The sequence below is a fragment of the Blennius ocellaris genome (genome assembly GCF_963422515.1).
Source record: "Blennius ocellaris genome assembly, chromosome: 4".
Classification (NCBI taxonomy): Eukaryota; Metazoa; Chordata; class Actinopteri; order Blenniiformes; family Blenniidae; genus Blennius; species Blennius ocellaris.
Window position 1 is genome coordinate 1,152,498 of NC_137653.1, and position 17,220 is coordinate 1,169,717.

Here is a 17,220-nt window from a genome sequence, read left to right on the forward strand (position 1 = left end):
TCCTCCCTCCACCTCCTCTACCTTCTCCCTCCCCCTCCTCCCTCCACCTCCTCTACCTTCTCCCTCCCCCTCCTCCCTCCACCTCCTCCCTCCACCTCCTCTACCTTCTCCCTCCCCCTCCTCCCTCCACCTCCTCTACCTTCTCCCTCCCCTCCTCCCTCCCCCTCCTCCCTCCACCTCCTCTACCTTCTCCCCTCTCCTCCCCACCACCCCCCCCCCCCCCCCCGCTTCCATTCACCTGCTCACCGCTCAGACACAGCGTGATCAGTGCTGGACGTCATTACAGCGTTATTACACTGTTACTAACTGTTACTAACTGTACGGACCAGGAACTCGTCTGTTTCCACAGTCGTCAGGAAAACGTGGAGCCTGAAGGAATTTCGCTGCACGAATTTTCTCTGTGAAATACGACATGATTGCAAAACAAAGAGGGCCTTATCAAAGCTTCCTTTAAAATAATTATGAGCAAAATGAGAAAACGTCCCCCGTGGAGAGAAACGAGAAGAACCTTCCTGCAGCCAGTCGATATGAGGAGACGCTTCGGCAAGGCTTCTTTCTCTCAAAAGCTTTTCTTCTCTGTACTTTTCACTGGAATGAATCAATAAATATGAAAAAAAACCAACATTCCGTCCATAAGTCACTATGAACTCGGCTCAACATGTGTAGTACACAGTCCAGGCCTCTAGGGGCGCTGTGACTCACCAAACAGAGTGAAGACTCCTGCTCATAAACCTGTATATAACTCTAGTTCTATAGCTCTATGGCCCTGCTCCTCCTGCTGCTAGCGTCAGTAGCTTCTAGTTCTATAGCTCTATGGCCCTGCTCCTCTGCTGCTAGCGTCAGTAGCTTCTAGTTCTATAGGTCTATGGCCCCCGCTCCTCCTGCTGCTAGTGTCAGTAGCTTCTAGTTCTATAGGTCTATGGCCCCGCTCCTCCTGCTGCTAGCGTCAGTAGCTTCTAGTTCTATAGGTCTATGGCCCCGCTCCTCCTGCTGCTAGCGTCAGTAGCTTCTAGTTCTATAGGTCTATGGCCCCGCTCCTCCTGCTGCTAGCGTCAGTAGCTTCTAGTTCTATAGGTCTATGGCCCCGCTCCTCCTGCTGCTAGCGTCAGTAGCTTCTAGTTCTATAGGTCTATGGCCCCGCTCCTCCTGCTGCTAGCATCAGTGGCTTCTGGTTCTATAGGTCTATGGCCCCGCTCCTCCTGCCTAGTGCTGCTAGCGTCAGTAGCTTCTAGTTCTATAGGTCTATGGCCCTGCTCCTCCTGCTGCTAGCGTCAGTAGCTTCTAGTTCTATAGGTCTATGGCCCTGCTCCTCCTGCTGCTAGCGTCAGTAGCTTCTAGTTCTATAGGTCTATGGCCCCTGCTCCTCCTGCTGCTAGCGTCAGTAGCTTCTAGTTCTATAGGTCTATGGCCCCGCTCCTCCTGCTGCTAGCGTCAGTCGCTTCTAGTTCTATAGGTCTATGGCCCCGCTCCTCCTGCTGCTAGCGTCAGTAGCTTCTAGTTCTATAGGTCTATGGCCCCGCTGCTAGCGTCAGTAGCTTCTAGTTCTATGCCTCCTGCTGCTAGCGTCAGTAGCTTCTAGTTCTATAGGTCTATGGCCCTGCTCCTCCTGCTGCTAGCGTCAGTAGCTTCTAGTTCTATAGGTCTATGGCCCTGCTCCTCCTGCAGCTCCCTGATTGTTGTGGTTAGTTGATGACATCACGGACCGCGTGGGGGGGGGGGGGGGGATTTACCTAATCTTTTTTACGCAGATGATGGTCTTTGCCGACGAGCCGGGGTTTTAGAATTTCCCCACTTTGTGACCTGCGTTAAAAAAAAACCGCCTCGTGTGGACGACAGGCCAGAAACATGTGGTTCAGGTGAACCAGGTTCCTGGTGGGCGGGGCCTCAGAGTTCGTGGTGGGCGGGGCCTAAGAGTTCGTGGTGGGCGGGGCCTAAGAGTTCCAGCGTGACCACGACGATCAACTGATTTCTCCCGTCTGCAGCTGAACTCTCTCCTCACGACTCCAAACTGACGCTGATCAAAGGCGACATTAAACATGTTCTACTTCATTAAGCATTTATGAAAGTGAGTGGATGACGTGGTGATGAAGAGACGATTCATTTCACTCCACAGTCGTGGCTCCGCGCAGCTCTGCTGCTCCTCTGCAGCTCCACTGCAGCTCCACTGCAGCTCTGCAAAATGAACGCCAGCAGGCGAACGGGTACTTCAGCTCAGCATGTGGAATATTGTGTAATTTGTTGTGGGCATGTACTCACTCATTACTTTAGTGCAGGCGGGAACACACACTAATGTGTGTGTGTGTGTGTTTGTTTCTCATTTCAGGAGGAATTCTCTTCCTTACGGGATAAAAAACAAGTCTGTTTGAGGGCAACTGTCACGTTTTTAAGTGAAAACACGTTTTACTGTGACTAAAGAAGGTAAATAGTCAGAATACTGACACGTTATCAGGACAAACACTCTAATTAGTCATTTATTCCACTTTATGTGAGAAAAACTGACACAAAGTTGATGAAATACATATATAATATAGTTATGTGAGATAATATGAGATAAATAAATAGGTCAAACTAAAATGTTACAATAATTTTAGCTGAAACTGAAGAGGTGAAAGTTAGTCACCAGTAAAAACTGTGAATAGAGAAGTGACGGTAGGAGTTTCCAGATGTTGGCAGAAACGTGGTTGACAGGCTGGACTGAGGTGAAGATGAGATGCAGTTTACAGTTTACAGTTTACAGTTTACAGTTTACAGTGAGACTGCAGGGAAATATGTGGGTCAAAGAAATGTGTACCAAACGTAACACACACTCGTGTGTGTATTTGTGTATTTGTGTACTTGTGGTGCTTCGCTAACCAGAGAACACATCAGGAGAAAGTTATCATTCAGGAAACTGAAGCTGAACAGCAGGAACAAACTGGACTGAAGTCTTTTACACTGCGAGTGTCGATGTACTGGTCTGATCAACGTCTCGTCCTCATGAGACACTCCGTCTCCGTGAAGAGGACGGCTGGAGAAAAGACGAGTACGGTATGGTACAGTATGGTATGGTATAGTGTGGTACAGTACAGTATGGTACGGTACAGTATGGTACGGTACGGTATGGTACGGTACAGTACGGTATGGTATGGTATGGTACGGTATGGTATGGTACGGTACAGTATGGTATGGTACAGTATGGTATGGTACGGTACAGTATGGTATGGTACGGTATGGTACAGTATAGTGTGGTACAGTACAGTATGGTACGGTACAGTATGGTACGGTACGGTATGGTACGGTACAGTACGGTATGGTATGGTATGGTATGGTACGGTATGGTATGGTACGGTACAGTATGGTATGGTACAGTATGGTATGGTACGGTACAGTATGGTATGGTACGGTATGGTACAGTATAGTGTGGTACAGTACAGTATGGTACGGTACAGTATGGTATGGTACAGTATGGTATGGTATGGTACGGTACAGTATGGTATGGTACGGTATGGTACAGTATAGTGTGGTACAGTACAGTATGGTACGGTACAGTATGGTATGGTACGGTACGGTATGGTACGGTACAGTATGGTATGGCACGGTATGGTATGGTACGGTACGGTACAGTATAGTGTGGTACAGTACAGTATGGTACGGTATAGTGTGGTACAGTACAGTATGGTACGGTACAGTATGGTATGGTATGGTATGGTACGGTATGGTATGGTACGGTACGGTACAGTATAGTGTGGTACAGTACAGTATGGTACGGTACAGAATGGTACAGTAATGTATGGTACGGTACAGTATGGTATGGTAGAGTATGGTATGGTATGGTACGGTACGGTACGGTACAGTGTGGTATGGTACAGTATGGTACTGTATAGTGTGGTACGGTACAGTATGGTACTATATAGTGTGGTATGGTACGGTACAGTATGGTACCGTATAGTATAGTATGGTACAGTATAGTATGGTACGGTACAGTATGGTACTATATAGTGTGGTATGGTACGGTAAGGTACAGTACAGTATGGTACGGTAAGGTATGGTACAGTACAGTAAGGTATGGTATGGCACAGCAAAGCGTACCCAGATTCATATGTGTTGCTCGGCTCCACCAGAGAGGATTCAAATATTGGCGGGTTGTGAACAGCTGCATGTAGTATTGATACCCAGGTATGTGTAGTACTGATACCCAGGTATATGTAGTACTGATACCCAGGGATATGTAGTACTGATACCCAGGGATATGTAGTACTGATACCCAGGGATATGTAGTAATGATACACATGTATATATAGTAATGATAAGTAGGGATATGTAGTAATGATACACATGTATATATAGTAATGATAAGTAGGGATATGTAGTAATGATAAGTAGGGATATGTAATAATGATACACAGGGATATGTAGTAATGATACACAGGGATATGTAGTAATGATACACAGGGATATGTAGTAATGATACACAGGGATATGTAGTAATGATACACATGTATATATAGTAATGATAAGTAGGGATATGTAGTAATGATACACAGGGATATGTAGTAATGATAAGTAGGGATATGTAGTAATGATAAGTAGGGATATGTAGTAATGATAAGTAGGGATATGTAATAATGATAAGTAGGGATATGTAATAATGATAAGTAGGGATATGTAGTAATGATAAGTAGGGATATGTAGTAACTATACGCAGGTATAGTACATCATTACGTGACAGAACTCACTGGACCAGCGCGGAAAAACATCTGTTGCTGCGTTGCTCAGTTGTCTGAGAAAATCTGTGATTCTTTAAGTATGGCGTACTTGCTTATGGAGTACGACGCTCATGGCTGCAGTGTGGCTCCCCCCCTACGGAACCGTACTGAGGTACTCGGTACCTGGACGGAGGGGGAGTCCCGGCTGGGCAAGGTACTTTAGGTAGACACGCAGTAGAAGCACACAAAGCACCATACCGTACGGTAACTCAACACCGCCCCCTACTGTCCCGCTGAGGCACTACGTCATTTCTACTGTAAAAGTACATCCCCATAGTAAAATCCTGCAAGGCTTTTCTGAAAGTACTGCATTGACCAAAGCGGCCTGACTGCACCAGAACTGCAGTGAAGCACTGGGCACGTTTGCGTGGTTCCCGCCGCCGCGCCGCCACGCCGCCCCGGTTGCGTCACGACTTAACGCCAATAATCCCGGAGCTTCAGCGTCGCTACGGCGGGAAACTTGTCGAGTCTTGTTTTTAAAAAACTCTGGAAGCCGAGGCTCACAAAACCCAGAGTGGTAAAACTGGTCGTGGAACTCGTGAGACTCTTCACGTCCACCGCTGTGGAAATAAATACTACAATATTCTGTGTTTCTGTGTTCCTCAAAGAAAAAGGAAGAGCTGAGAAAAGTGTTTGTAGCTGAAGACAGAAGGAGAAACTGCATCAGAGCAGAGCTGCACCTGATAGGAGGAGAAGGAAAACATGGCCCGACGCCCACAACCTCCCAGCGCCGCCGGCCCCCTGCTGAGCCTCATATCGGAGGAGGTGGAGTGGGTGGAGGGAGGAGGTGGAGGGAGAAGGTGGAGGGAGGAGGTGGAGGGAGGAGGTGGAGGTGGTGGAGGGAGGAGGTGGAGGTGGTGGAGGGAGGAGGTGGAGGGGGTGGAGGGAGGAGGTGGAGGGAGGAGGTTCAGAGGGACGTTACAGGAGGAGGAAGTACTACAGAAGTACTACATAAGTACTGAGTCTCAGTTCTCAGTCCAGATGTTTTGTCATGAAACATCAAAGAGAACCAGAACCTTTTGACCCGACGACTCAGAGTATAGTACTGCAGTACTGTTCTACTGCAGCACCGTTCTACTACTGTACTACTATACTGCTGTACTGCTATACTGTTCTTCTGTTCTACTGCTGTACTGCTATACTGTTCTACTGCAGTACTGTTCTACTACTGTACTGCTATACTGTTCTTCTGTTCTACTGCTGTACTGCTAACTGTTCTACTGCAGTACTGTTCTACTACTGTACTGCTATAATGTTCTACTGTTCTACTGCTGTACTGCTATACTGTTCTACTGCAGTACTGTTCTACTACTGTACTGCTATACTGTTCTTCTGTTCTACTGCTGTACTGCTATACTGTTCTACTGCAGTACTGTTCTACTACTGTACTGCTATAATGTTCTACTACTGTACTGCTATAATGTTCTACTGTTCTACTACTGTACTGCAGTACTGTTCTACTGTTCTACTACTGTACTGCTATACTGTTCTACTGCTATAATGTTCTACTGTTCTCTGTGTTCCACTGCTCAGTGTCGACATCCAGAACCGGACAGTGAAAAGTTATTTCCTGATAAAGTCAGCCGTTACTTCCGGTGTCCCCACTTCCTGTGTCAAAATAAAAGCTCTATGGCGAAGACGAGCCATCGATGCAGCAGGTTGGGTGAATATTTCTGCAGTAACTTCCTGGTGCTGTCGAGCAGCTTCGTCAGGATTCCTGCTTCCAATCAGAACGAACTTTGAGGTTTTGACTGCAGAGTTTGAGACGAGGCGTTTTGACGGAGAGGCTCTGAATCCGGCGGTTCAAAGGAAGCGTCAGTCGGCGGCGTCATGTGATCTCGGGGTTTCTGTCCTGCGGGCTCTCGGGTCAACGTCTCAACACGTCGTCACAGGAAGACATTTTAACTGCAGGACGGACACTCCCTCCCATAATCACCTGCTTTACACACACAAAAGACTCTTTAAATCATTTTCATGACCGAGTCGCTTCGTCTCGTTGGCAATTATACATTTATTGCTCCACCAATTCAGAATCATTGTGGAGATACTCTAGGTTTTTTTTCTCCGTGTTAAACAGTCATCAAGGGAATGTTTTACCTTTTAGATGTTGTGATTCTCACATCAAGGCAGAAGAAATCGACTTTATCTTTTGGGGAAATAGTTTGTTTTTCCTTGTTATTTAGAGTTTTTTAACCATTAAAAAAAAAACACATTCACGCCACGGTTGGTACACATGAAACAAGTACTCCATGTGAAGAGTTCAAACATTTCAAAGTAAAATCTACAGACGAAACTCAAGTCTCAAGAATGGACTGATTGCTTTTATCTGGATGGGAAGATGGAGTCCCGGAGAAATCTGTTCAGCAGCTGGAGCAGGTGGAGCAGCTGGAGAAGGTGGGTAGGTGGAGAAGGTGGAGCAGCTGGAACAGCTGGGGCAGCTAGAACAGCTGGAGCAGCTGGAGCAGCTGGGTAGGTGGAGCAGGTGGAACAGCTGAGCAGCTGGAGCAGGTGGGTAGGTGGAGAAGGTGGAACAGCTGGAGCAGCTGGAGCAGGTGGGTAGGTGGAGAAGGTGGAACAGCTGGAACAGCTTGAGCAGGTGGACAAATGGAGCAGCTGGAGCAGGTAGAACAGCTGGAACAGCTGGAGCAGGTGGGTAGGTGGAACAGCTGGAGTAGGTGGAACAAATGGAGCAGCTGGAGCAGGTGGAACAGGTGGGTAGGTGGAGCAGCTGGAACAGCTGGAACAGCTGGAGCAGGTGGGTAGGTGGAACAGCTGGAGTAGGTGGAACAAATGGAGCAGCTGGAGCAGGTGGAACAGGTGGGTAGGTGGAGCAGCTGGAACAGCTGGGGCAGCTAGAACAGCTGGAGCAGCTGGGGCAGCTGGAGCAGCTGGGTAGGTGGAGCAGGTGGAGCAGGTGGAACAGCTGGAGCAGCTGGAGCAGGTGGGTACGTGGAGAAGGTGGAGCAGCTGGAACAGCTGGGGCAGCTGGAACAGCTGGAGCAGCTGGGGCCGCTAGAACAGCTGGAGCCGCTGGAGCAGCTGGGGCAGCTGGGTTGGTGGAGCAGGTGGAGCAGCTGGGGCAGGTGGAGCAGGTGGAGCCAGAGGCTCAGTCTGCCAGCGCTCCTGAAGCTCCCGGACAAACAGGACGGACTCTGTTCCTGTAGTTCGTGTAAGAAATGTAAAAACCTCCACTGCTGCTTCACGATGAGGATTTTCAAACGGTTTGGCCGAAATGAGGACGAGTCTAATGAGGTTTCTTGTTCACTGTCCAAGAAGACGATCACCGTAAAGTTTGAAACTGTGGAATATTACAACAATGATGGGAAGCCATGGCTCTTCTGAATGCTCCCAACAGGCCAAACCAGAGAAATGACCAAAAAATAGAGAAACAAAGTTCTTTGATGCAGAATGGAGACTCTGAGCGGCGAGCTCAGGTTTCAGAGCGGGGAGCTGCAGCGGCATCACGCTCACCTCCGGTCATTCATTCATTCACTCATTCATTCATTCATTCAGCGCTGCGACACGCCTGCTGAAACAACAACCCATTCATGACGTCGACACAAAGAAGAGGGATCGTCTGTGGAGCCTCACGGCCTCCGGCCTCGTGGGACAAAGTCCTGAGAGAGGCCAGAGTCACATGACCAGAAGAACCTCCGTCTTCTCCACAGACTTCTACTAAAACATTCCGTCCACACGTCTCTGTGAACTCGGTTCAACACGAGGCTTCAGGACTGTAGTACACAACCAGGCCTCTGGGGGCGCTGTGACTCACCAAACACACCAAGAACACAGAAGAAGACAGAGCACATAGAACTTTAGAAGTAGATTCCTGCTCATAAATCTGTATATAACTCTAGTTTTATAGGTCTATGGCCCTGCTCCTCCTGCTGCTAGCGTCAGTAGCTTCTAGTTCTATAGGTCTATGGACCCACTCCTCCTGCTGCTAGCGTTAGTAGCTTCTAGTTCTATAGGTCTATGGCCCCGCTCCTCCTGCTGCTAGCGTTAGTAGCTTCTAGTTCTATAGGTCTATGGCCCCGCTCCTCCTGCTGCTAGCGTCAGTAGCTTCTAGTTCTATAGGTCTATGGCCCCGCTCCTCCTGCTGCTAGCGTCAGTAGCTTCTAGTTCTATAGGTCTATGGCCCCGCTCCTCCTGCTGCTAGCGTCAGTAGCTTCTAGTTCTATAGGTCTATGGACCCGCTCCTCCTGCTGCTAGCGTCAGTAGCTTCTAGTTCTATAGGTCTATGGCCCTGCTCCTCCTGCTGCTAGCGTCAGTAGCTTCTAGTTCTATAGGTCTATGGCCCTGCTCCTCCTGCTGCTTGTGTTAGTAGCTTCTAGTTCTATAGGTCTATGGCCCCGCTCCTCCTGCTGCTAGCGTCAGTAGCTTCTAGTTCTATAGGTCTATGGCCCCGCTCCTCCTGCTGCTAGCGTCAGTAGCTTCTAGTTCTATAGGTCTATGGCCCCGCTCCTCCTGCTGCTAGCGTCAGTAGCTTCTAGTTCTATAGGTCTATGGCCCCGCTCCTCCTGCTGCTAGCGTCAGTAGCTTCTAGTTCTATAGGTCTATGGACCCGCTCCTCCTGCTGCTAGCGTCAGTAGCTTCTAGTTCTATAGGTCTATGGCCCTGCTCCTCCTGCTGCTAGCGTCAGTAGCTTCTAGTTCTATAGGTCTATGGCCCTGCTCCTCCTGCTGCTTGTGTTAGTAGCTTCTAGTTCTATAGGTCTATGGCCCCGCTCCTCCTGCTGCTAGCGTCAGTAGCTTCTAGTTCTATAGGTCTATGGCCCCGCTCCTCCTGCTGCTAGCGTCAGTAGCTTCTAGTTCTATAGGTCTATGGCCCCGCTCCTCCTGCTGCTAGCGTCAGTAGCTTCTAGTTCTATAGGTCTATGGCCCCGCTCCTCCTGCTGCTAGCGTCAGTAGCTTCTAGTTCTATAGGTCTATGGCCCCGCTCCTCCTGCTGCTAGCGTCAGTAGCTTCTAGTTCTATAGGTCTATGGACCCGCTCCTCCTGCTGCTAGCGTCAGTAGCTTCTAGTTCTATAGGTCTATGGACCCGCTCCTCCTGCTGCTAGCGTCAGTAGCTTCTAGTTCTATAGGTCTATGGCCCCGCTCCTCCTGCTGCTAGCGTCAGTAGCTTCTAGTTCTGTAGGTCTATGGCCCTGCTCCTCCTGCTGCTAGCGTCGGTAGCTTCTAGTTCTATAGGTCTATGGCCCCGCTCCTCCTGCTGCTAGCGTCACTAGCTTCTAGTTCTATAGGTCTATGGCCCTCCTCCTGCTGCTAGCGTCACTAGCTTCTAGTTCTATAGGTCTATGGCCCTCCTCCTGCTGCTAGCGTCAGTAGCTTCTGCAAACATTCCTCTGAACCGTTTCAGTAATAAAAGAGTTTCAGTCCGAGCCGCCATGTTGTTCTAGTTTGTAGACTGTAGCTGTAGGAGCTGACAGCTTTCCGCGATGCGTTCAGGTGCATCACGTAAACCTGCCCGCCGACATTTCAAGGAGCTGCGGCGCTCAGACAGTAAAATATGACTGCTGACCTCCGACCTCCAGGGGTCGCCACCATCCTCCAAAAGAGGCTCTTTCTATAGAACAGGAAACATGTAGATGTATAATTTCTAGAACTTCTCTTGAACTCTGTGCTCGCCGTGCTGATAAACGTGTCTCGGTTCTACATTAAACACATGATTGTTATTTCTGTCCCTCACTGCCTGAGAAGCTCCAGTGTGTCTGCAGAGCGACCAGATACTGCAATACTGCTCAGTATTACCCAACACCACCCTGTGCAATACTTATAGCAGATTAAGAGATCATCCGCATAAAAAAACTGTCATATTTAGGTCAGCGTTGCATTCCCGTCTTAAGTAAACCAACAAATAAGGCTGGGATGTTGAATAGATTTAAATAAATCAGCTTTCACAGGAAAGAATCTGTCCACAACAATAAAACATGAAATCAGGTCGACGTTCCAATGAAGAAGGAAAATCATGCAGTATATTCCCAGATAACTGTAAGTAGAATACCGATTAAAAGGAATTCACATGAAACCTGCTATTAGACATCTGATGAAAACTGAACTGGGATGATTTTGGCATAATTATTATCATTATTAACTTTTTATTTAACCAGCAAATAAAACTGAGATCAAGATCTCTATTACAAGAGATAAATAAAACAATAATCAGTCAAACTAGCTGAGTTCTTATTAAAATACAGCTTCAAAACTTCCTCACAAAAACGCAGAAATCAATAAGAATGTGTAACTGGACTGTGAGAGGTGACGGTTTGCTTCAGATTAAATAATCCGAGTTATTTGGTCTCGTCTGATCTGCTGGTGAAACATCTTATGTGTAAACCAGCGTTTATAAATCCTCATACCATGGACATGTGCTCACATTCTACTACGAGAGTTTAATAAGCAGAGTTTTACTGCTGCGCCTGGTTGAGATTGGATTTATTGTGGTTCCGTGTGAACGACGTCGCTGGTCGTTAGTCGTCAGGCAACGTGAGGAAAAACTGGATTTCTACTGATTTAAAGGCAATTCAAACTTGAGAAAACTCGTACATTACTTTATTTTAACTTTTTGCAATACTAGAAAAAATGTTTGAATAAATTAAACAAAATGAAATTTAATTTAATTTAATTTATTCAAAGAACAAAAAAAAACAAAAAAATGTGTTTGAATAAATTAAATTACATTTTATTTTATTTATTCAAACAATTCAATAAAAAACAAAAGAAAGTGTTTGAATAAATTAAATGTAATTAAATTAAATTTATTGTATTCAAACAATTTAAAAAAAACAAAAAAATTGTTTGAATACATTTAATTTTATTTAATTTATTCAAACAATTTAAAAAAAACAAAAAAATTGTTTGAATAAATGTAATTAAATTTAATTAATTCAAATTGTTTTCAGCTTTGCAAAAAGTTAAAATAAATCAATGTAAGAGTTTTGTCAAGTTTGAATTGCATTTAAATCAGTAGAAATACAGTTTCTTAAATGAAATGAAATGAAATGAAATTAAATTAAATTCAGCACTGCCTCCAACAAATCACACAAAAAGTGACAAAGTGACCATCATATTCCATAATAATAATAATAATAATAATAATAATAATACCTCCTGAAGTAGAAGCGAAGAGGAAAACAGCTGAGTAACAAACCCAGAAAGAGAAAACCTGACAAACATGCTGCAGAGCAGGTCGGAGGGTAAACAAACTTTCCTCTGTGTGTCACAAACAATCTGAATAACAAGCGGAGCCGTTGTGTGTTGAGACGGCAATTGTGTAATCAGTGACACACACACACACACACACACACACACACTGGAGGTCTGTGGCCTCTTCACCTCCACTGAATCCCTCGTTCTCTCCCTCTATCAGTCTCCACTCACCGGCCTTCCCCTCCTCCTTCTCGGACCTCATGTCCTCGTCCTCACAGGCTCCGCTCGGCTCCACTGTCGCCTCTGCAGTCGAGTCTCATAGCAGGTGAACGAGTACCGAGGAACACACACACACACACTCTCACACACACACACACACACACACACTTACACACACACACACACCGTCACAAACCATTCAACCTGCGCAGACAGACTGCAGGTAGAGCCGGCCGCTCCCAGCGCCGCTCAGCCAGGCTCCGCCCACCAACCGGGCTCCGCCCACAAGCCAGGCTCCGCCCACCACGCCGCTCATCCAGGCTCCGCCCACCAGCCAGGCTCCGCCCACTCGTCCCCGGGGAGCTCTGAATGAGGCCCCTGCTTTCCCTCCCACCTGGTGGCATACCTGCTAAGCCACGCCCCCCTTCCCTCCCCCCCCCCCCCCCCCCCCCCACACACACACTCCCAGGCAGCACAGGAGGAGCGGGGGAGGGGCGGCAGACGTCACCTGCAGCCTCAGGTGAGTCAGCGGAGCTCTCGCTCCACCTGACGGCCAAACAAACGTGCCTCTTCGTGTCAGAGCTGCAGAGAGTCACCGGTCCAGGGGGGCGGAGCTTCACCTGGAGCTTCACCTGGAGTTTCACCTGGAGCTTCACCTGGAGCTTCACCCGGAGCTTCACCTGGAGCCGCAGGACGTTCTGACCTCTGGTGCCCGTCTGGATTTAAAACGCGAGTCTGAAGAGCTGGAGGCTCGATATGAAGAGGAGATTTTCACACTAAAGGTCGTTTGTCCTGCTGCACGCCGCCGACCTGGCAGTGTGCATTATCAGATAGAGCATTAACATATGACGACTCGTCCACCGCGATTGTTTTCAGCATTATTGATTTGAAGGATTTGATTTCAATGTATATTCAACACATCTGGAAGGATTATTAAGTGTATCTGACACAAAAACACAAGATATATCAGCATGTTTGACACAATAATAAAGTTAAAACGCCACTTTCAGTGATGCGTTCAGGAGCTCGTTCACGTTAACGAGCCGCCTTACATGTTTTTTAAGCATTATTACATATTTTTGACGGCTTATTAAAGGTTGTTCTCATGTTTTCCTCCTCTGAACTGCCGTGAGCTCAATCGTAGCCGCCGCCATCTTGGATGTTTTGTGCTCTCCTATTGGACGAGCAGCTCACACATGACGCCTGACAACAATATCATTACGCCAGTAAACAAATAGTACCGACTTTAAACGCTAGTTTAAAAAAAACAAACTGCAGGATTATAAACGTAGAAGTTTTGACGTCCAGCTCAGGACTAATATATGTTTAAAACGGTGTAAAGACGTTGTAGCGTCTCGATGTCGGAAGCTGACGGCTTCGAGTGATGCGTTCAGGTGCATCACGTAAGAACGGCTTCCGATAGAGACTTTAAATGAAAAACGTGATTAAAATGTGACTGACGTGTACAAAGCAGAACATTCTCCATGAGAATAAAAAGCCATATGATACCTTACTAAATACAGACGCACATATACTAGATATCAATGAGAAATAATATTAAAACTACATTGTTGGGGATGAATTATTTCCAAGAAACTCAGAAATCTCGTCCCGGAATCAGGTGAGACTGCATGAAAGCAGCGGCGGCGCTCGACTGTCTCACCGCGAGAACAATGGAGAATGAGAGGCGTCGCCACACCGACAGAAGACTCAAAGATTAACAACAACAACAACAACAAGCCGCCATCGACTCCATGATTGATCCTCCTCCGCGGCGGGGAAAGGGCCCATTATCTCCGCTTTCTCCAGCCGCTCTTTGAAGCCCTTCCCCGTCTCGCGCCGGCGGCAGTGATTGCAGGACACCGGCGTTCTGCCGGTAATTGCTTATGCGACAATAGAAGCGTGATGAAGTCGTACGAAGCTCCACTCAGGCTGAAGCGTCTCTCTGTGGAAGTCGACCTCTCGCCTCGCCGCAGAACCAAACCTCCTACTTAATACGTGCGGCGGTCAGGTGTTCGTATCAACTTTTGTGTCCTGTCTCTTTAAACCGCCGGGGCAGCCGTCGCCATGGAAACCAGGCGGGACCTCCGAAGGGGGACAACGTACCTTTGCCGAGCGAGCAGTCGGGAGTGCCAAAGTCCATCATGCCGGAGATCTCTGAGGTGTAGCACATGTCCGTCTTCTGCCGGCGCGGCGCCGACGCCTCTGCAGGACAAACACACAAAACTGACGTTTAGAAAACTCGTTTATTTTCACCCGGGTGAAAATAAACGGCGTGAACTTTGAATGTAGAGAAGTGACAGCTAGAGGCGCGATCTGCCAGAGGTTCTTGTTCGTAAAAGAACAAGACAGTCAGTCACGAGGAAAAACTTCAGGTTCAAACATCTTTAACCCTCTGGGGCCGGCGGACGCACCGGCGCGTCCTCGTCACATGACAGTGTTTCAATTCGTGTGGAAAGTGCAGATATAAAACTACAAGCTCGTTTTTAAATGCCGTTGATCGCCCAAATAAAAGCGGAGATGTGAGGAAAAATATGTGTGACCTTTTGTAAATAGTTTTACAAAAACGCCTGAGGCAGTGCTTCTATTTCACTGTAAATATCTGTATAGAACTGTTTTTTCAGTCCTACTTTGATCAATTTTAGTTCATTATAGTTTAGATTTACTTTACAAGTAAACAAAATGATTCGTTAACCATGTCTGTGACTTTTATAGTCAATAAATCTATGTTTTTACCGCCCGAATTTGTAATTTTATGGTGTTTTTAGATCCACTGTTTTAATGCAGTATGCCAAAGTGATGAAAATACTTCAGAAATGCATTTATGAGGTTGTCCTGAACAAAATGACGCCAAAAAAGGCAAAGTTTAAGGATTTTATGTCTGAGATATAAAGGAAAAATCAATTGTAGTGAAAAACGGGACAAAATGCTTCAGGCCCCGAAGGGTTAAAATAAAAAAGAAGAAAATTCTCTATCCTGGGGTGTTTATGTTGAGACCTTTCCAAGATGGCGGCATCAACAGGCGCTGAGAGGCAATGAGGCATCTAAGTCAGTGTTTTTCTACCTTTTTGAACCAAGACACATTTTTTTGTTTGGAAACATCTGGAGTCACACCTCCACCTGAAAATGTTAAAAAGTTAAACTGTGTAGCCTCTATTAACAATATAAAGTCTTTCTCATCAAAGTTTTATCAACAGGAATCCAGTAAATCCAGAAAGCAAGGACTTTTTTTAATAGTGCCTCCCTCAGTGTGAAACCTGGACCTGATGGATGAAGAGCTGAGATCCTGGTTTTCAAAAACTTCTCCATCACTGTCACTGACACAGTACTTTGATACAAGATGGTAGCAGGAGGTGGAGATGAACCACACTGACGTCTGTCACTTTACATTTCACCGGCAAAGTTCTGTGCTGCCCTCTAGTGGTGAAGAGTATTTATACATGATGACTCTGCAACACACTGTCGCTGTGAGAGCAAAGGTTTTTTTAGAAAAAAATGTGAAATGTGATAATTTCCCACGGCTCAGCTGACGATCTGGAGGAAACACCAGAGGTTGAAAAACACTGTTCTATGTGTTTATATCTATGTGTATGAGCAAGAATCTACTTCTAAATTTCTATGTGCTCTGTCTTCTTCTGGGTTTTTGGTGTGTTTGGTGAGTCACAGCGCCCCCAGAGGCCTGGCAGGTGAACTACATGTCCTGATGGAACAGCCAGAGTTTCTCTTCCAGCTCCTCTCGTACGTTCATTAAACGACGCCTCATAATGTGGGAGGAATGTGAAACGACTCCTGAACGGCTGTTTTACAGCCAATTAATTCACAGAGAGAAATGACGTGAAGTCTTTTGGGTTTTGGGACGTTTGGCGGGAGAAGAGAAGAAGCCTGGATGATTATATAAGACAGCAGGACTGAGTTGAGATATTTGTGTCTGAATATTTCACAAGGGAGGCTGCTCCCCCCCCCTCCTCCCCCCCTCCCCCGACAGGCGGCCATGATGGATCCACTGTAAATCTCTTTTATGATGGAGTGAGATATAAAATCAGCAAATTAAACAACAACAGTGTGCAGTAAAAAAAAAAAAAAGAAAGCCTGAATAAGATGACAGACGGCTGGAAGCCTCATGATCCATAAACACAGACTGTAAACGTGTCAAAAAGTTCGCCGGGAAAGTTGACTTAGTATTCGACGTGTCCTTTGTGTGACGAGAGAAGAAACAAGAGGGGATAATAAAAAAACAAACAAAAAAAACGACTCGTATATTCAGAGTTGTGCTGTCGGGTTTCTATTATACGTTCAGTCAGAAATACGGCGGCGAACTCAAATGTCGCCGCTGCGACGTTTTAATTCGCCACCGCCGCGGAAAACTAGTAATCTGTGTTTAGAATCGATCCGCGATGAAACTGAATCAATACGCCGGCGCGAGAGCGCTGCTGTGATCCGTCGCCCTCTGGACGCCGCCGGCGGGAGCACGGCGGTGGCGGCGCCGCCATCTTGGCGAGGTCCCGCTCCTCCTGCTGCTAGCGTCAGTAGCTTCTAGTTCTATAGGTCTATGGCCCCGCTCCTCCTGCTGCTAGCGTCAGTAGATTCTAGTTCTATAGGTCTATGGCCCCGCTCCTCCTGCTGCTAGCGTCAGTAGCTTCTAGTTCTATAGGTCTATGGCCCCGCTCCTCCTGCTGCTAGCGTCAGTAGCTTCTAGTTCTATAGGTCTATGGCCCCGCTCCTCCTGCTGCTAGCGTCAGTAGCTTCTAGTTCTATAGGTCTATGGCCCCGCTCCTCCTGCTGCTAGCGTCAGTAGCTTCTAGTTCTATAGGTCTATGGCCCCGCTCCTCCTGCTGCTAGCGTCAGTAGCTTCTAGTTCTATAGGTCTATGGCCCCGCTCCTCCTGCTGCTAGCGTCAGTAGCTTCTAGTTCTATAGGTCTATGGCCCCGCTCCTCCTGCTGCTAGCGTCAGTAGCTTCTAGTTCTATAGGTCTATGGCCCCGCTCCTCCTGCTGCTAGCGTCAGTAGCTTCTAGTTCTATAGGTCTATGGCCCCGCTCCTCCTGCTGCTAGCGTCAGTAGCTTCTAGTTCTATAGGTCTATGGCCCCGCTCCTCCTGCTGCTAGCGT

At 47.1% G+C, this 17,220-nt stretch overlaps 1 protein-coding gene across 3 annotated transcripts in view; it reads right to left on the reverse strand.

Annotated features, from left to right (window-relative positions):
- kaznb (kazrin, periplakin interacting protein b) overlaps positions 1-14,313 on the reverse strand; it is a 35,891-nt gene extending 21,578 nt beyond the window's left edge. For 2 of the 3 annotated variants that reach the window (XM_080495216.1, XM_080495218.1), the window contains exon 1: positions 14,220-14,313. In XM_080495216.1, the coding sequence (XP_080351342.1) occupies positions 14,220-14,286 (67 nt within the window). In that variant the 5' untranslated portion in view covers positions 14,287-14,313. Of the gene's footprint in view, positions 1-12,125; positions 12,302-14,219 lie in introns of those variants that run through there. The other variant, XM_080495217.1, reaches the window with a different exon arrangement.
- Positions 14,314-17,220: the final 2,907 nt, after the last annotated feature.